The 24,485-nt window shown below is 39.7% G+C and overlaps 2 protein-coding genes across 5 annotated transcripts in view; both read right to left on the bottom strand.

Moving 5' to 3' along the window:
* The window catches only part of LOC146497428 (retinal-specific phospholipid-transporting ATPase ABCA4-like), a 52,322-nt gene extending 50,451 nt beyond the window's left edge, over positions 1-1,871 (bottom strand). For both annotated transcript variants that reach the window (XM_085139827.1, XM_085139828.1), the window contains exon 1: positions 1,743-1,871. The gene's annotated coding sequence lies outside the window, so the exon portion shown is untranslated. The remainder of the gene's footprint in view (positions 1-1,742) is intronic.
* Positions 1,872-2,524: 653 nt separating this feature from the next.
* The window catches only part of LOC146497427 (rho GTPase-activating protein 29-like), a 31,194-nt gene continuing 9,233 nt past the window's right edge, over positions 2,525-24,485 (bottom strand). The window contains exons 1-20 of one of the 3 annotated variants that reach the window (XM_085139830.1): positions 16,434-19,708; positions 15,419-15,518; positions 15,037-15,109; positions 14,725-14,785; positions 13,971-14,120; positions 13,310-13,374; positions 13,091-13,201; positions 12,816-12,896; positions 12,310-12,477; positions 12,038-12,175; positions 10,147-10,334; positions 8,635-8,801; positions 8,017-8,151; positions 7,548-7,646; positions 6,788-6,951; positions 6,457-6,645; positions 6,131-6,268; positions 5,636-5,871; positions 4,836-5,136; positions 2,525-4,485 (exon numbers count right to left, since the gene is read on the bottom strand). In XM_085139830.1, coding sequence (XP_084995956.1) covers positions 3,229-4,485; positions 4,836-5,136; positions 5,636-5,871; positions 6,131-6,268; positions 6,457-6,645; positions 6,788-6,951; positions 7,548-7,646; positions 8,017-8,151; positions 8,635-8,801; positions 10,147-10,334; positions 12,038-12,175; positions 12,310-12,477; positions 12,816-12,896; positions 13,091-13,201; positions 13,310-13,374; positions 13,971-14,120; positions 14,725-14,785; positions 15,037-15,093 — 3,705 coding nt within the window. In that variant the 5' untranslated portion in view covers positions 15,094-15,109; positions 15,419-15,518; positions 16,434-19,708 and the 3' untranslated portion in view covers positions 2,525-3,228. The other 2 variants (XM_085139831.1, XM_085139829.1) reach the window with 2 other exon arrangements.

Genomic DNA, 24,485 nt, shown 5'->3' with positions numbered 1-24,485 from the left:
AATCCTGCTCCTCACATACAAGGTCTTAAATAATCAGGCCCCATCTTATCTTAATGACCTTGTAGTACCATATCACCCTATTAGAGCATTTCGCTCCCGCTCTGCAGGCCTACTTGTTGTTCCTAGAGTATTTAAAAGTAGAATGGGAGGGAGAGCCTTCAGTTTTCAGGCCCCTCTTCTGTGGAACCAGCTTCCAGTTTGGATTCAGGAGACAGACACTATCTCTACTTTTAAGATTAGGCTTAAAACCTTCCTTTTTGCTAAAGCATATAGTTAGGGCTGGACCAGGTGACCCTGAATCCTCCCTTAGTTATGCTGCAAAAGATGTAGGCTGCCGGGGGATTCCCATGATGCATTGAGTTTTTCCTTTCCAGTCACCTTTCTCACTCACTATGTATTAACAGACCTCTCTGTATTGAATCGTATCTGTTATTAATCTCTGTCTCTCTTCCACAGCATGTCTTTATCCTGTCTTCCTTCTCTCACCCCAACAGGTCGCAGCAGATGGCCGCCCCTCCCTGAGCCTGGTTCTGCCGGAGGTTTCTTCCTGTTAAAAGGGAGTTTTTCCTTCCCACTGTCGCCAAAGTGCTTGCTCATAGGGGGTCATATGATTGTTGGGCTTTTCTCTGTATCTATGAAGCGCCTTGAGGCGACATTTGTTGTGATTTGGCGCTATATAAATAAAATTGAATTGAATTGAATTGAACTGCAGATAATTAATTCACAAAACACACAGAACCCTGACAGGCTCCGCAAAACCACTGAACCTCTATTAATTAATGCAAAAGGACAAATTTTACCTGCAGTGGCAATGGGTGATGTTATTAACTACCATATGTGTTAACAGACACGGTTACAGGATGTATTTACATGACTTTGTGCGTGTATACAAATAAAGCTTTATACTTGCAATTTGAACCTACTCTCATGCAGATGTATTCCAAAGGCAAATTAATTTTCAGGGAGATGTTAAGGGAAAAATGCCAGTGACATATACTGGATATGTGCAGATGGTGCTTCAGAAAATCTCGGACATGAAGAGTAATTTGCTCAGTGCAACGTGTCCAACAGATTACCTCAGAGCGCATGAACACCTGTCTGGAAAACAGGGGAAGCTGTAAGACTAAAACAGGAGAGTAAAAGCTATCATTATGTATGTGACATCTCTGGATGTAATTTTGGGGGTTTTTGTGCTTGCTGCTCTCAACCTTGGGAAAAAAAAATCCCTGGCATAAATCACTTTAAAAGGCACTGGTCTGCCATGTCCCACCAGAACAGCTTTAATGTACCTAGGCACCTTTCTATGTCTCTATTGGTCAGAGTGAACACCATTGCAATTATTGCATTGATATTCCCTCATTTGCTGTGGTGATGGTGGAGAAAACACCCTAACACACCGCTCCAATATCTCCCACAGGTGTACGAACTGGCTGAGCTTCCCCCAAGTATAACCAGTGGCCATGACACCCTTCAGTGAGTCTGGAGTCTTATTTTGTTTGTTGTTAAATTTGTCATTCACCTTTATGCAAGTTATAAAAATAGTCATTTTGGAATATGGGGGCAGTTCTGATACAGTTTGGGTCCACTCATCCCTTTAGAGAAAGGTCACAGCAAATCAATACCAAGATGTTCTGAGTGAATCTAAAAGCCAAACAGTAATTAGCAGCCATATCTCTTTGTTACACGATCTTCCAAACAACTTAGTCAACAACAAGCTTAAACAAGTAAATTCAGATCCTTACCTGTTATGGAATGATAGAAAAGTAGAACGACATCTAGAGAAACAGGTTCACCGACAAGCTGAAGTATTGGGAAAAAATTAAGCAAGGTAAGAGATCCGTGTGCCTTCTAGCTGCCCACTCCCTCTTCTCTGCCTGCAGGTCAGCAGCACTCCTAATCTGATTGCTCTAATCTCCCAGCTCAACATGGGCAAGCAGAAAAAACACAACCGTCATCCATTTTGAGGCAGAATTAAGGGGATACCTACGGAAGAGGAAAGGAGGAATCCAGGTGGAGAGACGTTTCATCCTATACTGGAGATGTGTTTCATCACGGCGGCAACCAGTGTGCTTTTAGAAAGATAAAGGAGCGAGATTTACCTGCACAGTCACTGCACATCACTCTGGAAGAAAGCCTTTCAGCTAAGCACCTCCATAATAAATCAGTTTGGACTGAGTGACACAGGAGCTGATCAGACTCAGAGACAAGGGGGTTTGTTTCAGTTCTGAAATGACTCATTGTTTTGAGCAGCTCGACAAGGTGGAGTAGGTAACATGGGAAATTAGGTGAAGGGAATCTGAAATCTTGACAGTATCACATTAAAGCTACTGTGTAGAGATAAAAAAGAAGAAAAAAGTGAGTACCCTTATAAGTAAGAGGGAAAACTGAAACAGACACACACCAAATAAATATAGCATAAAGCAATAAATTTAAAACAACCTTTCAAATATAACCTTGATTCTCCAGGGCGCTGAACAGAAATCTACAAACAACAACAACAAAACTCAATTTCAAACAGAGTCATTTCAAATTTTTAATTTGCAGCAGGAACTGTTGCGTGTCATTCGTCTTCCATATAGTCACAAAAATGTGAATAAACACAACCTTTGTGACAGACATGGAATATGCATCAATGAATATAAAAATGTACAAAGATACATATGATTTACATGCTGAGAAAAGATGTACCAATCACAGGCTATGAACACATTAAAAGATGTAAATGTTGACTTCTTTATCAGTAAGAACCCTCATGCTTGAAGTACTTACATCTATTCCTAGTGGAATAAGAGTTAAACTAATTTTTAAAAATGAAAGGCAACCCCAGAATCTGAACCTGGATTATTAAGTGCAGTGTGTAAAATATATTTTTGTATAAATCAAATATTCAAGAAGAAATGTGATAGGCTTAAAGTTCGTTTCAGACAGAAATTGATTTGTTGCCAGTTTTCTTTGTCATACATTTAATCAATTTATTTATTTAAAAATGTGGCAATAAACGATTGTGTTGGCATCGAAATTTTGAGCGCTTAAACCAGCTGCTGTTGACTTAGACATATGAAAGAATATATTAGCACTTTTATAACACTTTTATGGTTTATTTTCACAGGTCGATATTTCCTTCCATGCTCAGCTTGGTGATAAAAATCTTTTCCCCAGCATTCACTGTGATAAAGTAATATTTACAGATATCATGAGTTTTTTTGTTTGTTTCTCCTTTTTTTGGTGTCACACAAAATGAGCCTCTCTGTGTTCGAGCTCCTGCAGCCGCCGGGGTCGCAGTCTTTGGTAAACAGGTTTATTCTCACTAGGGCTAAGGTCGTCAGGGCTGCTAGGGGGAGGAGACTGAGGGGGTGACATGGGAGCAGAGGTTGAGCCCCCAGAGTCTATGGCACTGTCAGTGGAGTCCTGAGTCTGGAGTGGCGTCTGTGTGGGGCTTTTAAGGACAGGGGACGGACACGCCGCTTCAACAGGGCTGTTGGGGAAAGACGATGAGGTGGTGGTGGTAGTAGCAGGTGATGTGGTAATGATGGTGACGTTGGTGGTGGGTGACAGAGTAATGGTAGTGGTGATGATGGTGGGGGTGGATGATAAGCTGGTGGTGGTGGCGGTAGTTAAAGTAGTATTCCAGTTTGGGAGTGTTGAAGCACGGCCGTTGTTGGAAACAGGGGGCTTGTAGAAAGTTCCAGAAGGAGGGTGCAGAGTCCTCGGTGCCCTGAGTGTTAGTGGAAGGTTTGGTGAGCTGCTAGACTCGCGGAGTGAACTCTGAGTGTCATTTTCCCTTTTGGAGGTCCAAACAGACTTGAGTGACGATGTGTAAAGGTTACTCGAGAATACGGTGCTAACGCTACTCGTCGTTGGAACCACAGACGCAGTTGTTGGAGTTGCAACATTGCTAACAGGCATTGTTGCCTTTACAGGCTGCACTCCAGAACTGGCAGATGGCAGGTTGGCCATTATCATAGCAGTCCTGGGTGTAACATCATAGTGCTTGTACTTCTTGTCCCACGTCCTCCTCTGAGTGTCAATAAAAGGAGTAATGTAGTAGGTACTAACCCTGGATGAGCCACTTTGCCGAGCCCTCTCTGGCTCTGGCATCTCCTGTATAGTTTCAGCAATGGTCTCCCGCTTAACAGAGCCTGAATCAACAACATCGCTGGTGTTTCGATTATTCCTCTCGCCGATTTGAGCTGGTGCGGCCAGGCGTTCCAGTGGCATGCTGACTGGTCGAGACGCTTGTCTGGCGCGCTGGTGGCGCAGCTGTACCTTTGGTGCCATGGTGGTGACAGAGGAGACGGTGGTGCTGGGACGACCAAACACTAAGGTTGATCTCTGAACATCTCCTCCACTAGAAGCCTGGACCCCATTGACTCTGTCCAATGTCGAGACCCCTATTTTATGTTTTCCTGGTCGGACCTCCTGCACCTCACCCATGATGTGAGATGATGGGATGACAGATGAGTATCTTTTGTAGATTTTGGTGCTCTGAAACGATATAAACAGATTACAATAAACTAAACTGTATCTACATGTAACAAAAACACCTGAAACCTAGAGGAGGGAGAATTTTTTGTTTACTGTTTTGTATAGATGAGTTGGTTTTTTTTTTAAATTGTGCCATAGAGTAATTTCAATTAAAAAAAAAAAAAAAATACTGAATCTTTTTGATTACATTAATATACTGTATTAAAGTTGATTTTATTAACACTGAACTGTTGGGAAAGCTCATTTTAAAGGCACATATGGCCTCTTTTCACTTGACAGGTTACACCCTAATCACAGCATAAACAAAATGACTCAAATTTGGTTTTATGATTGTCTTAATCCCTCCTCACCTCTTTGATGTCAGTCAGGGAGGTTGAGTGTCTGCTAAGCTGTCGAATCTTCTCCTGCGGGGTAAGTCTGGGGGAGGCCTGGCCAGCGCTGCTTGTGTCAGAACTAGGTAGGAAAGATGCATCAAAGACTGTCTGAAAGTGTTTCACCAGCTGCTCCACCATCAGTGCCTGGTAGGGGTAATCCACCAGGGAGGACAGAGACACCTCTGCATCTGTATGCTGTGGCTTCACCAGTGTGGGGCCAAAGATGATGCCAAGGTTGCTCGCAGTCATCTTGTTCTCTTCGGCCTGCTCTGAGACTCTGTGGGAGTCAAAGAGTGATAACAGTTTTCATTTGAAAAAGACATCTTTCTAGGTATGGTTCAAGTATTACTGTATCTGTTTAATGAAACACTACACTTAATCAAAATCAGACATAATGCGACATTTATTCCCTTTATTGATCTGGATAAAAAGATGTGAGTTTTCAAAACCTCAACAATCATCTACATGCCAATTGCATGTTTTTGTCATGTCGTGGTCTAAAAGTCCTGCAAATCAAGTAAGAACATCAACTAAGTTAAATTAAAGTATATATATTCTATTTAGAGTTTTATTAATGGTGGTGTAAATTTAAAGTTGCGTGTAATGAGATCAACAGAGAACTAATTTTGTGTTAGTAAGCCTGCTACTTCCGCTATGCTACAGAGAAGTCTCTGCTTCCCTTTCTGTTATGAGGAACTACACATATTATTGTAATTATGAGGAACAGACTGAATTTACACTCTGAAATAACTCGGGGTTTGGTTTTCAGCCTTTACCTGTGTAGATGTGCGATCAGGTAGCGCAGAGTCCTGTAGTTGGCTGGGGGCAGCTGGCGGAAGAGATCTCTGATCTTAAAAATGACTCTGTTCAGCAGCATACTCGGCCCCGTCTTCTCTCTTGGCTGGTTGTTTTGAGCTTTATTATCAGCCTCTTCCACTATCACCCTCTGGCACTCTTTTGCCAAACCGATGACATCGTTGTAGAATCGATAATGGATCAGTGGCTCTGGTAACTGAGTAAAACAACCAAAGTGTTTTGAGTTTCTTGTAGTGGAAAATATCAATATCCTATTAGAGTCATTTTACATGTACCCAAAAAACTAAATCCAAATGAAAGAAGCACAATAAAGTAAGGCTAAAATCTAAATGATCAACTTAACATTAACTTAACAATACTTCACATCATAGCAGCCTTTAAACATAAACAACCTTTAACTCAAGTGGCATGCTAATTCTCAATAACCTCCCAACAACTAAGAATTTCAGGCCCACCTGTCTAAGGTAGAGCTTGAGAACATTGCTGATGTCGTGAGGGGAGAGATCTGACAGCTCAACCAAGTCCTTCCCATTTTCAAACGCCTGACAGAGCTTCTCAACGCGTGATTTGGCACCATTCACACGATAAATGCCCTGTGAGATGTACACAGACCAATGCATTTTTTTAATGTAACTCATAATCACAGAAAATATTTGATACATAAGTCAATGGTATTGTATTTAAGGTCACACATGAACCTTTATAGCTTTAAAACTACAACACAATAAGAGATGAGGTAGTAAAAGCAACCATCCCTGCATCACAGGGAAAAAAGACTTACCTTGATGTTGAGGGCTCGACTCTCAATCTCAGAGGTGCACTTCTTGATTATAAAGGGGATACCATCTGGACTGTTTTTTGCTGCTTGGGCAAAATCAATACCAAACAGTTGTAGCCTGCCTTGTAGCTTTTTATGACCACACTGGATGGCGAGTGTCTCCAAACACTTCTTATGGCAGGCCAAGGAGCACTGTAAAAGACAGATAGTAGGAGTCAAATCAAGCAACAGAATAATTAACTTGTGTCTTCCCTTGAAGAATTGCAAAATACACTGATCCTTTATAAACACCTAGTACACAAGATAATTATCACGATGAGCATATTTACTGTACCTCTTCACACTCAGCTCCATGGAAAACAACCAGACTATCACATTCTCTGCATTTAGACGGGGCCCGAAGTTTTCTTAGCTTATGGGTTTGAGCAGCTTTGGACATCTGAGCATTTCGGAAAGGACCAGGAGAACTGGAGGTCTCTGTCACCATCTCTGCCAGACCTAAAAAAACAGAACCGCTGATGAGGAAAGGAACTAACTTGACAAGTGACATCATTCAGAGTTATTATTAGAAGGGAAGCTGGCATTTACTTCAAAAAAAAAACCAACCTATAACGTAAGAGAATTACACTATCTTTTAGTTAGCATAATTATTTTAAAATCTGCTATTATGGTGGCTTTTTATAGTTAAATGGGCTTTCTAACCATGCACACTGAAAAATAGGTCGAATAGCTCATTGGCTGTTTAATTTCACAGTAAGAACACAATGACTGGATGAGGTCAACACAGATACAGGAAGTGTTAGCTGAAACTATCAGCCAAAACTAACACGACCTCTATCTGTGCAGCGCCGCTGAGTATAAAAACATTTGATCTAAGCAAAAACCACCACAGATTTGGACTAGCAGAACACCGCCATGTGTAATACGTGATAAAGAATTGTGCAATGGTCGCTAACTATTTCTCCATCCCTTTCTAGACTTCCTTGTCACAAAGGTATATAATGATTACCTTTCTATCCTCCTGAGCAGAAAAGTACACAGAGAGCATACAGTGACAGGAACAAAACACACCCACAATTACAAACATATCTCACCATTGTCTGAGGGGGATGGTGCCTCTCTGTCATCCAGATCATCAGCAGAAGACATGGTCCCAGTGGAAGGAGTTCTGGGCAAACGGCGCTTAAAGTCGCCTGAACAAATGTGTACCAAAATGCTCAGTTACTATATGAAAATGTAGTTTTACCACACAAGAGCAAAATTAGGGACACTAAAAACATAAGCTATACCATGCACGAGTAGATTTACTGCTGAATATTTTACAAGATAAAGTGAACAGATCACAGTAAAAGCCATATCTGTTCATCTTCTCAGATCACTCAGACTGTGTCCAATATGATAAAAGTTTTATTTCACTGTCTCGTATATTCATATTTTTCTAACCAGATCCTCAAATACTCATTTCCCTGCCTAATGTGATAATTTTCAGTTACTACTGGTCAAACACTCACAAGACCTTTATAATGAATTTATGAGACGTTTTAAAATTTAAAGTCCTCTTACCTGGACTGGCAGTGGGGGAGTCCATGGACCTTGACTCACTGCTGCCTCCAGCACTTTCTGAGTCACTGCACATCCCACCCTGGCTCCCCTGACTACTTGAGCCCCATGCTCTCAGTGGGGCCTGGTTTCTTAGAGCTGCAAAAGCACACACAGACCCGCAGTCACACACAAACAGAATAACAATAGAAAATAAAGCTACATGGCAGCCGCTCGTGAAGCGACATTTGTAGTGTCAGTTTTAGTTATTTTCAGAAACAAGCAGTTTACACAGATATTCCAGACTTATGGTGATTAAGCAACACACAACCCAAACTGTTTTGACTCTAGTCAAGAGAACATTTCCATGACTCAGAACACAGGGTAAGTCCCTGAGAGGTTCATATAAAGACAGTGCCAATCATTCTTAGCTTGTTTCTAAAATTGTACAGTTTCTAAAATAGTACATAGCTATGTTGGATAAAGGTTTATTTTAAGACTCCCCATTATAGCACTAATGTGACACCAAGGGGGAATTTCTGTGAATTTTCTTGTACAGACACAGACAACGGCCATTCTTTTTGATTATACTTTGAACATGCATCAGCAGGTTAAATAAACGTAACATGTGTTTGAATGTACCTTGTATGTCTGTGCTGCTGCTGGACCTGTGCTCACTGATCTTTGCAGGCCGATGTATGGTACTGTCCGTTTCCTCTCCGCTCAACACGTCACAAGAGGTGGTGGATGCCTGTGACAGGTTGCCGTGGGAGGAATGATAGCTGCCCACTGACCTTTTGCTGCCGAATCTGAGAAATAAAGTTGGTATTTAAGGCTTTCAATTAGAACTTCGATTATGACTAATTGTTTTTTTTTTGTTTTTTTTTTTTAAACGCTATTGCCCTATTCAGCATTATTATATTTCAGTGTGTATCTGTCGCATTTTGACAGGACTGCTGGCTCAACCCTTACTTCACCTGGTGCATAGTTTTTTTGCTTTTCTGGCTCAGAATAGAATTCCTTAAATATGTTTTTAATGCATTTAAATACAACATTTAAGCACACTTTTATCATGCGTATACAGTCTCAGCAATATTTAGTTAGTCCAACAACTGAAAAGAATTAAGAGATCTGGCAGGGTTTTTGTAATTGTACAGCTATAAATACATGTTGATAAAAGTCATACAATTTGTATGACTTGATAATTATGTGTAATTATCAAGTCTTTTTTTTTCAGAAGTAACTTGTGCTCTGGTAAAAACTGAAAGACAACATTAAGGAACAGAAACTGAAATTAGGCCCAGGAGCAGACGGCTACGACACATAATGTCACGTTAAAAATGCCTTTAGAGAAATGGAAGCACAAACGTAGCTAAGTACTAAGTTCACGTTCCAGACAGACAGCTATTTTAGTCTGTGGCAACATCTGTAATTTACTAATAATAAGTAATGTACCAGCATCATTAATTGTTCTATTAACTTAGTGTGTATTATTTTCTTTGTAATAATGAGCATTTATCTTATTCAGACAAACTACATAGTGTTGGGACTCCTCCAAACCAGAGCCATACTCTCACGCTCGCAATCTTCCCTCCTGCATTCAGCCCGAGCCACAGATATTTCCTGAGGAAGGGCAAGGAATTCAACACGCATTCTGTCTCTCCTAGTTTCTTTCTCTCGCTCCAAATCTGACTCACTGTTAACCTTTGCCGAAAGAAGAACTGAGAAACTTCCAAAGGGGTGTGAGCGACTGCAAAAGGTACTTTCAAAATCAACTGTCCAAAAATGAAGCTTCAGCTACAATGACCAAAAAATGCAAGACAACTAATACTTGTGAGTCTACTTACAGACAGTCTGTGTCAACTCAATTAAATCCGATGATCACATATTATGGCAACATGTACAACATTCTGCTGAATTATGGCAAATTTTAATCACAAAAAGTATCACAAAAAAGTGTAACAAGCAGGTCATTCTTATAAGTACTTATACAAAGCTAAGAAGTTTTGATTTTAAAAACATTAGTTTCATGTTATGCATAATCATTTCAAAGCCATTTTTATTATAAGCTTCCCTCTTAGCTGATCAATAAATCATTAAAAAACTTACAAAATCATTTCTAGAACATGAGTGTGCATTCATAGTCCTTCATACCTTGTATTTTCAGAGGAGATGGAGTCGGAGTGAAGATGCTCTTTAGGGAGATTTTTGGACAGGTTACGCACAAACTCTGCATAGCATTCGCCCGGCTCATACAACTTGGCATTCTCACTCAGGGCCTGGTAGTGTGCAGGAAGTGACACGGTCTGTGTCTGCTGCATTTGAAACCAGTTCACTGTCACCTGAAACCAAAAAAAACAAAAAGAAATTTAAACTGAATGAGTCAGCAAATGACACATAAAGAAAGAGAGCTCAAACAACTGTAAACACTTAAAAAAAAAAGCTATCCAAATCTACATGGCACTATGTGAAAAAGTAATTTTGCCTTGTTAAATCATAAATGAATTGTGATTAACCAGAATTTTTTGCAAAGCTGAGTTTTTCAAAAGCCACACCCAGAGCTGATTACTGCCAGACTTACGAAATCGATAAATCACTTATTTAGAACCTGTGTGACAAAAAGAGATCACGCCACAAGCTAAAAAAACTTAAATAAGAGATGGTAAACCAAGTCACTGGCATCTATCAGTCTATAGCAAATACACAGCCATTTCTAATCATTTGAGACTCAGGTGAACCATAATGAGAGCCATTATCCACAAACAGAGAAAACTTGGAACTGTGGTGAACTTTCCCAGTGAGTGGCTGGTCGACCATATTACTCGAAGAGTAATCAACAACCCATCCATCAGAGTTTCAATTCTGACCAAAAAGAACATAAAGGCTCGTCTCACATTTGTCCAAAAGCATCTTGATGGTAAACAAGACTTTTGGGAAAATATTAATTTGAAACAACAACATAAACCAATAGTCAAACATAGTGCTAGTATGGTGGTCTGGGGCTACTTTGCTGCTTCAGGACCTGGACATATTTCCATAACTGATAAAACCTTGAACTGTCTACCAGAAAATCCTGAAGGAGAACGTCCAGCCATCAGTTTGTGTGCTCCAAAACGCTGCATCAAGTCCACCTCTGAATGGCTCAAAAAAGCCAAAGTGAAGGATTTGGAGTGCCCTAGCCAAAGACTTAAATCCGATTGAGATGCTTTGGCATGATATTAACAGGCCATTCATACTCCAAAACCTTCCAATATCACTGAATTAAAAGAATTCTGCAACAATGAGTGAGCCAAACTTCCTCCAAGACGATGTGAAAGATTCATTGCCAGTTATCGCAAATGCTGTTAGGTTTAGGGAGTAATTCATTCTTCAAATAGGGCAGAGTACGTTTGGATAGCAATTTTCTATTAATAAAAAAAAAATTTAAAAACTGCATTTTTATTTACTGAGATGATCTTTGGGTCTAATACTAAAATCTGTTTGATGATCTGAAACATTTAACTGTGACAATTATGCAAACAGACAAATCAGGAAGGGGTCAAATACTTTTTCATGGCACTGTATAATGATTACGATCATACTTGGACTCATAGTCCAAATAAGAAAACAGCCAAACACTAACTAAACATATATATAGCAAGCTTTTACTATTTGAGACCTTTCTGAAATTAGATTTGATTACCCAGTACAGTGGTCACAGTCCATATTTCAACCCTCCTCTAAAATATATATAAAATAATCTTTTAATTCATAATTCTTTTTAACCCCAAACTAAAGAAGGGCAGTATATAATACAGATATCAGTTATATAGTATTCAAGCTACTTCTATTTTCAGAGTTATTATGGAGAAACATTGTGAAATGAAATTACACAGAAAGAAACAGAACTCCAGCTTTTGTGAAGGTTTGTCAGTTAAACTGAAAGTGATAACATATTTAAGTTTTACAGTTTCATTTTGTGGTGTACATATAAGATATAAGCTTTTTTTAAAACAGTTATTGTACAGTCTGAATTACTCTTTCAAAAATATAAACTGCTTCTCACAGCTTTTAGTGTGAGGTCACACTGGAAGATCATTTCTCGGATCTGAGTCAGGATAGTGCTCTTCGCATTAGCCAGATCCATTTTCCTGCTCCCTGCGTCAGCTATACAGTTCTCGTACTGGCCCTGGGCCTCCTCCGCCTACCCAAAACAATGGACAGAGAATAGCATAAGGACAGAGAAGAAATGCGCACAGAAAAATTACTGTCCATACCAAATAATGCCACAAAATATTGACACCACTTATTTTTTCTGTTTTCATTTCTCCTGCCCACCTTCTGTAAAGCCTCCTCTTCTAGCTTTCTCTTCTTCTCCAGCTGTTTGTTCCCAGCATTAGACTGATCCTCCTGAGAGCGACTTGCTGCTGACCGGGCTTTTTGGTATTCCTCCCTCCTCTGGGTCTTCAGTGCTCGTGCCTTTCGCAAGGTTGCATCTGCCTCTTGCTGCCAAAGCCACACAGATCAGCCACAAAGACCATGTGATTAAAATGTGTCATATGTGTTCAAAACATCATAAATTTAATCAGATACGTTTGGCGGATGATCAGCTTTGCATTTAAAAAGGCACACCGAAGTTCGTTTGTTGCCATTGTCTAGAAAATTGGACATTTTTCTATAATAGAAACACCACCTTAGTCACTGGTGACTAATCTCCTGGCAGGTTGACAACATTGCAACATGCTCTGTGGAAAGCTCACCAGTCTGTAACACTACAGTGGAGCACTTCTACTTAGCTAAGAGTAATTATCAAACATGTATCTACACAGTGATTCTGTAAATACCATTTTCTTCTGCTCCCTCTGCCACTGCTCCTTGATTTCTTTCCTCAGTTTATCCAGTTCATTTTTGCGAGCCACAAGAGGCTGAGAAGAAATCAAAGTCCAACAATTACACTTCAGTATTACTTGTTAATAAAAAACGAGGCAAAGAACACACAATTTATAAACTAATGTACTTTTACAGATTATTTTATGCAATGAAATAACCCAACAGATGTTCTTTGTTAGGGACAAGATAAAGTGGTGAAGGGCCATAATTTACTTCTCGTCACTCCTACCTGCATGAATTTATTGGTCTGAAGAGTCATGGAAGTTTGAATAAGCAGCTGGTTGTACTCCATGTCTTTCTTGAATGCAGAAACGTAGAGGTCACTGAATGGCATGTAGTCCTTCAACAAACAAAAAATATGTATACATGAGTCTTTGGGGTTACTGTATAAGACTTAACAACCAGCAAATATAATCAATATTGCTTTAACGCGTGGCTACTTAGTTACCTTTTGACTGGCCAGTGTTTTTGCAGACTCAGCCATTTTGACGTAGCTTTTAGCATTCTCAATATCTGAAAAATTGAGAATTAGTTAACACTGCTTAATAAGAAATGCCTCAACAAAAATATATTTACATACAGTTCATAAATAGATAATACTTTATTAATCCTTAAGGAAATTCTGTATTAAGTATTAAAGCCTCTGGAACCCTAGTCAATTTGTAGCCCTCTACTGCCTTACTTTTTGTTAATGTAATTGTCTAATATATAATAAAGAATGGCCTATTCACAATAAGGCGTGGTAGAAATTATTTTTTGAATTACTTAAATGTACAAATAATTTTGAGCAAAACATTAAAATGATTTTAATCATTGAAAAGTCTAAATTGAAAGAGTTTTTGTTCTGAAATCTAGCTTTCCCCTGAGTGCGAGGAAGACAAATTTATGAAATATAACAGCGGAAACAGTTTTCCAAGAACTCCTCTAGCTTTGTCCATGGGTCAGTTATATACTTTACTGTTAACTCTATTTATCTGCCTTTTGCAGTGCAGATGGTGTGGACTTATACTGGCAGCATTTTCTTTCTGGGAAAAAAAATCTAATATAATGTCCTAAGCCCTGTGCAGTAATCCATTGTTTCCAACCTAATATACTGTCAGTAGTCTCACCCATGGCTAGCCGTTTTTCCATCCAGGCCAGAAGATCTTTGATGTACTTGGAGCAGGTCTTGGCATAGAGTAGGGCGGACTCAACTCCACTGTCATTCTTCAGCAGGGTCAAATCAACTTCCTCCTCTCGTGGCTGTGGCACTTCTGAGCCTGTAAAGTCAACAGAAGAGAAATCCATATGAGTTTAGTAGTATGACCAAAATATCTCAATGCGGGATTGATGGAACTCACTTTTACTATCCAGCAGACGTGTGTGTGTGTGTGGGAGGTAAATGAAGGGAGAAGAAAAACAACAATGAGGTCAGCGGCATTGTCAGTGTAGGTGGATATGAAAGGAATAGGCATCTTTTAAAATAGTCTAAGAGCAGCGTTTCCTTTTTACAACCTTTTCTAGCTACCCGGGATCTGATTCAACACAAATCCCATGTGTTTCCCATCCCACACAGAACTACTCTTTAACAGGCAAGGAATGTCAGATATGTGGACGGAGAGGGAAAAATGAGGATGTAGTACGAAAAGGGCAGCAGAAATAACAGGGGTGGAAGCAGAGGTTTTGAGGCGGGTCTACCTCAGGCACTCAAGAGTCCACACACTAAATCACTCTGTTAACACACAGACTGACACTTCAGGCTGCTCTGACAGCAACAATTAAATGCTTGGTAAGGAAGCCATTAATAGCTCTTACATATCAGTGTGATGCTTTATTTTGTATTCATTGCGCAGAGATAAATGATGAAACGTGAACAACACTTACCCACAAGCTCCCTTTTCTCTGAAACATATCCCTCGGGATCCACAGAGAGGTTGTCAGAAGACTGTGAAAAAGACATTTCAGATTATAAGGAGGGAACAGCAGACATACAATCAAAGTCAGACATCAGAGGCAGCTGGGATTTCAACAACCCAATTAAATACAGAAAGCAAGTCTTTGAGGCTTTTTTACTTGGGGGCGGGGTAAAATTGCTGCTTTAAGTGCACCCCTTTGAAAACTGTCACCGTCAAAACAAAGCTTTAGAAAAGATATATGGAAACTGTGCAAGCTGGGAAAAGGAAGATAGTGTCTCACCCTGCTTCTGTTTTTCTGGGCGATCCCCAACCCTGGGCTGCTGTCCACATCTCCCATAAGGAAGTCAGAAACTCTAAAGGTATATATAATTGTGTACATATATACATATATGTCAGAATCCAGTTTAAACGAGAAGCCTGTAAACGTCTGTGGTCAAAAATGCAATCTATTCAATAGCAAAGCAACTCTGACAGATAGCATTTATACCAAAAACAAAGCACAAACCTGCTATTCAAAACACATGACAGAGGCAATTATAGCTTCACAAGACCAATAAGTTGCTGTCTTGAGCTCTAAAGTCAGCCCAACTTTCCTGACAACAACACAAAAAGTAATAAAATCCAGTATTGGTTAAAAAAAAGTAAACAAGCGTTGTACTCACACATTGCCGAATGTGAATGCCAAAGTGTCAATGGATGTGTGTATCTCGGCAAATATAACTTTTTTATTCTCTGGGTTCACAGCTGTGGAGAAGTTAACAGCTGTGGAGAGTGACAGACAGGAACTCTGGTCAAAAAAAATGGAATTACAAACCAGCTTTTGTATACACAATCAATCAACAATAGCACTGATACAACTGAATCTGTATGTGGCTACATGACAAGTTCATAACCTCCAAAGCAAAAAACAAATGCCAAACAGATCAAATGAGTGACCTGTGAAAAAATTCTAAAATTAGTATTAAAAAAGCAACAATGGCAAGCACATTTGTTCTTGTTTTACCCGTGTAAGCCTCTAAGATCATAGTTAGGCTTTTGCAGGAAGTGTTTACGCCTCTATAAGTTTAAGTGGCTTCAAGTAAGTGCTGACATTCTTGAGGATGTATAAAAAGTCAGTAACACAAGGTCAAACAAGGTTTAACAGAAATGTTACAAGAACAGCTTAAAAACCATGTTAAGAGTAGAAGCAGCCAAACGCAATGACGTGCAGCCTGCATATCTCCCTACCCAATCAAAATGTCTTCCTGGAGCAGATTCAAAAAGTCTTCAGAGGTTGACATTCAAAGAATTTACAAAAACAATTAAAGAAATTCTTCCTCCATTCAAAGGTGTTAATATCCCTGGGGCCATCTTCCAACGCTGATCATTCACAAAAAATAATCAAACTACACACATACACACAATCTCATTCCTTCCTTTGTGATCTGGTAACAGCAAAATGTCCTTTGACTCTAGAAATCCATCCAAGATTGAAAAATCTTCGATAAAATGTACACAGAACTTTCTTTCTCATAAAACACTTAACTCAGCAAGAACACGCTTGCAGAAAATAATCAGGACAGCTAAAGGCACTGTCAGTGAAATCTGACTGAGCTGAGTACTTCCTGTCTGCCCCACAACAGGAAACACTCACACAGCTTGAGTTCTGTGACATGTAGCGAAATATTCAACACTTACCTTTTCTCCTTGCCGCCTCAGTTGTCTAGCAACCGGGACCAAAAATCTCTAAACAGATCTCGTTTCGAGAACACTTTCGATATTTTGTGCTTTCATTTTCTCATCGTGAGTAACCTCCATCCATGCCAGTTGTAAAAGCATAAACTATTAAGTCCAAGCTTATGAAGAAGCACAGAAAAGTCACGGCATCCTGGCTTGAAGAGGCAACCCCACTTTCCAGGGAGACACTCGAGGACACCAAAAAGAGAGGAGGTGTGGTGCGAACCTCCCTGCCGTGCACCTCACTGGCCCTGAATGCTAGCTTACAACTCAGCGCGGAGTTCTTCCTCAGGACATCCTGTGGGTCCTTTAACAATGATTCCAGCGCTCAGCCCCCCTTGTCATGACTGAAATATGGAAACTGCATCATTCAAGTGCAGGACCCATTGTTTTCTCATGGTTTAGCTGTAAGTGCGAACATTAGCTCAAGAAAAATTATGCTAAAGTTGGTGTATCATTCTGACTTTAGATGTCTCAATGTTTCTATTGGAAGCACATCACCAACGTTACTTGAATGTAATTGGCTCCATTACTAGGTAAAACTAAAAGAACAACTGTGTTTAAATCCAAAAAAACAGAATCCATTATCAGTAAATAACACGCTTTCCTAAAATCAATTTAATCATTCTACAATAAGGAGCACAGGGACATAAGATCGCCTTTGTCACGAACACACAAGACTGACTCCTTTAGACAAACACACTCTTTCAGCTGTAAGCATATTTATAGACAAAGGGGAGCAGAAAGCGAGGAAAGAATTTCAATAAGCTGAGGAAGTCAACACTTTTATTGCAATGCCCTGCAGTTTTCAGTAGTGGGAGGGGAAAAGGAACACATAGACGAAATGTGACCAGGAAAGAAAACTTGACTTGGTTTGTTCTGAGCCAATGAAAGTCTGTGAAAAAGATTTTTATCTTTGTGACGACACACAAAGACACAGACAGCAACGTTGGTCTCTGGCTAAAAGTTGAACTGGAGCACAACATGTTTCTGACATTGTCAAGTTTTCGACACAGCGTCAAATTAAGAAAAACAATAGTTAGAGCATGAGCAGATCATATCACACATGAAACAGGTTAGACAACCATGTGTTTGAAGAAGAAAGGAGGAATTTTTTTTTCCAGTGAATTTTGGCAGCTGTCCCAGTGCTCCAGGTGCCATGACCAAGCTTCAAAGAGGAACATGGGCGAAGAGATGACACGGTCTGAAGACAGTGCAGCACACAAGGCCTGTTATCATCCAGACCTTTGACTCTTCATCTGATGTCTAACTGATTCATCCCTCTTTCAACCTCTCCTTTTCGATCCTCTGGCTAGCAGCCTGTGTCAGTATTGTGTTACCTACTGGCCATTAGGGACAGTCCATCCAGGGAGAGTGTTGACATAAGGCACCCCCTTGTGGACAGGCAAACTCCAAACTCAACTACATATGAACGCACTGGCTTTAATGCAACACTTTATAGCAGAGCTTTACACATAAGGATCAACATCACACTGCCATGTACAGAATGACACAAGCCTGACATCAGACAGAAGTGTTGATTTCGTTTTCATTTTCAATCTTACACTACATGCCCTCTAAATGGTTTCCACATGTCAGCATGCTGGTTTTGCCAGGGTTTTCAGAGAGAAGTGGAGCAATGTAGTTCCCCATGGGCCTCCATCTCTTGTTAAGCAGCCAAAGCAGGTGGGTCAAAAATAAATAATTAAATAAATAAGTGGACACTTGCAATTTAAAAAAGAACTCTGTCACGAGTTCAGCACGTAGCTTTTAAACCACATTAATCTCAGCAGTGGCATTAACTGGAGAACTGTTAGTCCGACCACAACTGAGCAATTCCTTTTCTAAAGAAAGAAACTGTTGTCTCCAAGTACCAAATGACTCAATGAACTTGGTTAAGGTCTTGATTCAGGCGTACTCTTGTCCAGTTTTAGTTTTACTGAATACTTAAAAATAGTTAAGGTTTTTAAAATTCAAAAATTCATCCATTATCTTCCGCTTGTCTTTATCAGGGTTGCGGGAAGAGTGGATCCAATCCCAGCTACCATAGGGAGAGCCAGGACACGAAAAATATTTTGAGAAATATTTTTCTAATTAGGGATCCACCCAACTTTGCTAATATCAGGGTATGGATATGAATTTCACACTAGTGCTTACTTTCTCTTCCCTTCAGTTCTACTTCATCTTTCTTTTTGAAAATTTCTGATATTTAAAATATAGCTATAGCTTTTAGAATATATAACTGACAGCACATATTCTAAAATTTAAAATTACATCAACAAAGTAATTTAATGTTTTAATCAATCTGATATGTATAATTTACTCTCTAACTGAGATAAAAGAAAAAAAATAGATTTTTTTGCAGCTATTCAGAATCTTTGTGCTGCATAAATATGTCTAAACTAAGCTGGTGTAATTCTTTGTCCTTATGACTCATGCCATCAGTAAAGATCAGTCTTCACAGTGCCTATAATTTCTTTGGCTAATCTGTTTATTTTGTTTCCTTTTTGCATTCTCATCATTGTCAAAGCAACACTCAGGCTACAAACAGGCATTCTTGAGTGTTTTTAAGGATTAGGTCACAACACAAATATTGAGATAAGCCAGGTGACCTGTTAGACATCCAGACACCTTACAACACAGGTAAAAACAAAGAACAAAGAAAGCAAAAGAAGAAATGCGACTGTAAAGATCGACAATCAGTTCTGTTGAAGGCTTCCACATTAGCTGAAATATGTATATATCTATCTTGAGTTCAAGTCAAGAGAAGAACTACACTTGCAGTGGATCTCAATTCCAGCAGATTAACCTCTCAGTTGAGCTTCCCTTTGTTTGTGTTCATTTGTGAGACAGGAAATGGATCTGTTGCTTAAGGAATAACAACTTCTTACAGTGTGAGCTTTTAGCAACATTTCTCCAAGCCAACCCTAACCAAACAGAGATCAGTGTAATATTCCTGCAGGGTATTTGCCACACCGATCTGAGAGACTGACGTAGACCCATATGCTGACATCAGTGTTACAATCGTGAGATTCCACGCATCTATAGTTGACCATCATCTGGGTGCCGGTGTGCAAGTTCAACTGTGTGTCTCATCCATGCATAGTAGCGAGAAACTACTCACCTTTGACCTTAGCAATAACTGTGCCAGCTGCTCCCAGAATGTCAGAAGAGTTGAGCGTCTGGTGTTTGCCGATGACAATTTTGAGGATGCGAACTAATTCTGCCAAACGTTGCTGCACCACCTCCTGAAGACCTTCCAAATTCTCTGAGGGGAAAAAAAGGAGAACACATGAAAGTACTGAGAACATAACAAGACGAATCACACATTTTCATCTATTAGTCAAAATGAGCACCATTACACTGCATTTTAAAGTTAGTTATGTCACGTTAATTCTTGGCATTCCTTTGTCAGTGTCACAAACAATACTTCACAAATATTTTTAAAATATTTTTGGAAACTACGAAAAGTCCGTCATGTTCTGAAAAACTGCATAAATACCCAAAAGCTACATCTTAGACTCTACAGGCCTCAGTTAGCATATTAAATTCATCACAGTACAATTAGAAAAAGACTGAACAAGTATGACCTGTTTGGAAGAGTTGACAGGCGGAAGCCTCTTCACTCTAAAAAGAATATGGCAGCACCGCTCACGTATGCAAAGTTGCATCTGAACAAAACCACAAGCTTTCTGGAACGATTTCCTCTGGACAGATGAGACCATACCGCAATGTTCAGCAGAAACCAACCACAGCATATCAACACAAACGCCCCATACTAACAGTCAAGCATGGTAGTGGAGGGGCTTATTTTGCAAGCACTGATCTGACCATGAACTCCTCTATGTACAAAGTAGTGTTGCTATGATGCCATTTTCAATACTATAGGGAAAATTTTAATGAAAAAATAAAAAGAAGCTTTTAAAGAAGCTTTTAAAAGAAAAATAAAGATTACAATACTGGTGTAATTTTTTTCCCTGATCAATAGATTTAGTAAGATAGAAATCGAGGAGAAGGAGTAAAAGCAGAAGCAAGGATTAAATGGAGGAATCCGAAGAAGGAAGAATGTTTTCCAGAGTCCAGGAAAGGAGTTGATACAGGCTCTGTGTGGTAGGGAGGAGTTACCAGATGACTGGGAAAGAACAGCTGAAATGGTGAGGGAAACGACCACAAAGGTATCTTGTGTATCCTCTGGATTTCTTAAGGAAAGACAGAAAACTGGGTGGTGGGATGTGGAAGGGAAGGAAAATATTCAAAGGGATGCAAAGAAATAGTGTGAAAGTCAAGTTTATGGCAAAAGCAGACAGGAGTACTGGGAGCCTAGGTGTCGCAAAGCAAAAGGCTTATAGCGAATTATATGTAAAGCTGGACACTAAGGAAGGACAAAATGACTTTTATCAATTAGTGAGGCAGAGAGACTGAAACGCAGAGCTGGATTAATAGATAGAATAGATAGATGATTAATAGAGAGATGGAAATTTACTGACAAGTGAAGAATGTGTTCAGAAGATCTGAAGAAGTCAAGGATGATGAAAATGAGAGAAAGAGGAGGATGTATGAGGGACAGTTAGTCAATCAGGAGGCGCAGAGGATTAGCAAGGAGGAAGTAAAGGTAGCTATGAAGACGAGGAAAAGTGGAAAACTGGTTGGCCCAGATAACATGCCTGTGGAGTTATGCAGATGAGTAGGAGAGAAGTAATTATTGAGCAGCAGTATAGCTTCATGCTGAGAAACAGCAATACAAATGTGATGTTTGCTTTGAGAGTGTTGCTGGAGAAATATAGATAAGATCAGAAGGAGCTGCACTGTGTCTTCGTTGATCTGGATTAAGCATATTATAGGTTGCCAAGAGAGGAACTGAGGCACTGCATACAAAAGTCTGAATTGTCAGAGAAGCATGTCAAGGTCATGTAGGACACATATTAGGACAGCAAGACAGCAGTGAGGTGTGTGGTAGCAGTGACAGATGGATTCAAAGTGAGGGTGTGATGATATCATAGATTCGCTTTGACGTGCTTCTTGTTTACAAAGGCGATGCTGAAAAATGAGGTCAGTTTGGAGTCTCCATGGTATCTGTGGACTACAATGGGTGCTATAAACTGGGAGAAGAGGATGAAAGTCTGTAGAACCAGGACAGAATAGATAGTGTGTAAATGAGAGGGAGACAGGTGCAAAGGCAAAGATGCAAGAACTAGAGGCAGTGAAGGTAGATGAGTTTAAATACCTGCGGTCAACCATCCAAAGAGTGACGCAAGCGTGAAGAGTATACAAGAAGGTGAGAGCTGGTATGATGTATGGTTTGGACACTATGGTACTGACAAAAAGATATGACGCTGAGCTGGAGGTGGTAGAGTTAAATAAATGCTAGGATTTTAGTTAGGAGTAAAAAGGAGGGGCAAGATTAAAAATGTGTATATCAGTGGGACAGGTCAGGTTGAGCTTTTTTAAGACAAACTAAGTGGAATAAGGTTGAGATGGGTTGGAAATGCGCAATAGGTTAGTGGATATACTGGGCAAAGGATGGAACTGCCAGAGAGGAACTGCTACTTAGTGCCACCACTAATGCCATTGTTTTGTTAATTCGCCACAGCTGCTACCTGCTACCTTACTTATAACCTACAACTAATGTGGCAATCTGATAACTGCTAATAGTTAGATGTCTAATGTTAAGGTGTGCACTGGTCAGATTACCATTTATGATAACTGCTTAATACTTGGATGCTGTCAAAACAGGAACTTTGAGATGCTTTGCCCAGTATTCATGTGCTCAGCTGCAAGTTACGGGAAAGGGCTTTATTTCTCTGCTCATGCTGGTTAAAGCTGTGTGTCAGCTGGAGGAGGCAAAGATGGGACTGTTTTTTATCTATATTGTTGTAAATGAATATCTAATCTGATAACAATTTTAGTATCTGGGTAAAACTTTTTTATATGATACCTATGGTACAAATAAAACTATGCATAAACAATTTGTTCTACAAATCACTGAATCATGAGGTGTTTTTCACGGGACTAGTTCTGCATTTTGGATTCGTTTTTGTCAAACCAATAATAACAAAGTGTAATGGGTTGTGTTGTTGTTCATCTGATGCTGTATTTATCGAGGGTGATAATTTTATTATGTCCTGACATATAAAACCTTAGAAGGTGTGCTTTCTTTTTCACATAACTGTACGTTGTGTAACTTTTTTTTTTTTATCAGTGTCTATATCTGTGTCTCTACCAGTTTAAAGGTGGAAAACAGAAGCTTGTGGTTGTGACAGCAATGATCTCGGTTGCATGAAACTGCTGTGATGCAAGCTGTTTTCTGCTTCCTCCAGGCAGAGTGACAACACGTACAACGGAAGAGGTGTATGTTGTAAACAGGTTCATCTGTCTCAGTCACAACTTTAATATTCATATACATGGAGAGATGATGAATCCTGAAATGATGACGTGTTTTTTGTGTTTTTGTAGTCAGAAGTGAGCCAAAAATCCATCTATAGTTTCTGTCACTATTTCAGTCCTGATGGACAGGTAAATCTAATATTTATTATTAGTTATTAGGAATGGCTAGTGCAACAGTACTGGGAAGGACTTTGTGCTCCATACAATCTGTAAAATGAATACAAGTCATAGGGCTCTTTCTGTGGACAAGGATGTAGACATGAAATTTCTACACAGTGTTAGCAACATAGAATGTTTAAGGGGGATTCTGCAAGATATTTTGAATGCCAGTAAAGTTACCCAAGATCACGACATAAAAAAAAGTGCAAAATGCAATCTGATTACTCCTGTACTTTCTTTTTTTTTATGTTATCACACTGCATCAGTGTATCACTGCTATGAAAGGTATCTCTTTCCTGTAAAACCACGCAAAGCCAAAGACCAGTTTTGCGTATCTAACCAAGAATTTTTCTATCTGCAGATTGTCTTCTTTCTAATTCCATAGCTGCTCTGATTATTTTCATTTCTACATCATTCCTAAGGAACTTCTCGAAGTGGTTGTAGACAGGGTTTTAACAGACAGCTGAGCACTTTGGGAAAAATAAAAGTCAGCATGAAAAACAATAAATCATGTGACACAAAGAACCTATGCACACAACACAGCAACAACAGGAGAGGAGTCCTGCTCTGATCCAACCTAATCACCAGTAGCCCTGTAAGCTGGCACCACACAATAGGTGAATTCATGTTTAACTCACTGTTTTGGAAGAAGCAGGGGCACCGGCTGAAAAAAGAAACTCATCTGTTCTTCATCAAAGCTACACTAGCAGTCAGGAGGGTGAGGCGAGACAAAATTTATTGGAAATTTAAAAGGAATTAGAGAGGGAGTGAAAAAGAAAGTCTGGGAGTGGTTTTGTTGCACTTTTTTTAAACACACACACACACACACACCAATCCAACTGGCTGGTGTAAAAAATGTAAAAAGGACCATTTGAAATTTCGACATCTCACCATCTGTGACATTTAACTAATGACTGGAAAAACAGACATTAAATTTAATTAAAAGAAATTCAAAGAGACTAAGGAAGAAAAATGGCAAGGTTAGGTTAGTAACAACGAGACCTGTTTTTTTTTCATCATTCACAAAATATAAATGTCTTAACAACATGGTCCATCTTGCCCCTCATACCCTGCCCAAAGGTTCCACCCAAGGATTAACAAAAAGGTGTCCATTACAGCAGGTGGTTCACCTGGTCATTTCCCCCAAGGTGCAAGGCCCTGACCTTGCAACACAGACTTTGAAGTCCACCTATTGAAGATGGGTCTTCATTAAGCACCCTTTCCTTCCTTTTAACCACCCCCAAACCCCCTTCAGTTGTGGTTACCAGGGATTGAGCGGTTAGCTCACTGGCTTTTGAAGATTTTCTTATCAAAGGCATGTGTGAGTCAGATATTAGCATATAACAGCCAGTCCTAATGAGATGCACACCTGAGAATTTTCACTTAGCATGACACTAGTGGAGCATGACTGAAGGTTCTGTTACAGTATCACAGCAGTAGTGTAGATGAGAATCACCCATTTCCTTTTCC

The sequence above is a fragment of the Neolamprologus multifasciatus genome, chromosome 18 (genome assembly GCF_963576455.1).
Source record: "Neolamprologus multifasciatus chromosome 18, fNeoMul1.2, whole genome shotgun sequence".
NCBI classification, from domain to species: Eukaryota; Metazoa; Chordata; class Actinopteri; order Cichliformes; family Cichlidae; genus Neolamprologus; species Neolamprologus multifasciatus.
Note: the sequence above shows the minus strand (reverse complement) of the source record. Positions and strands in the feature narration are given on the sequence as shown.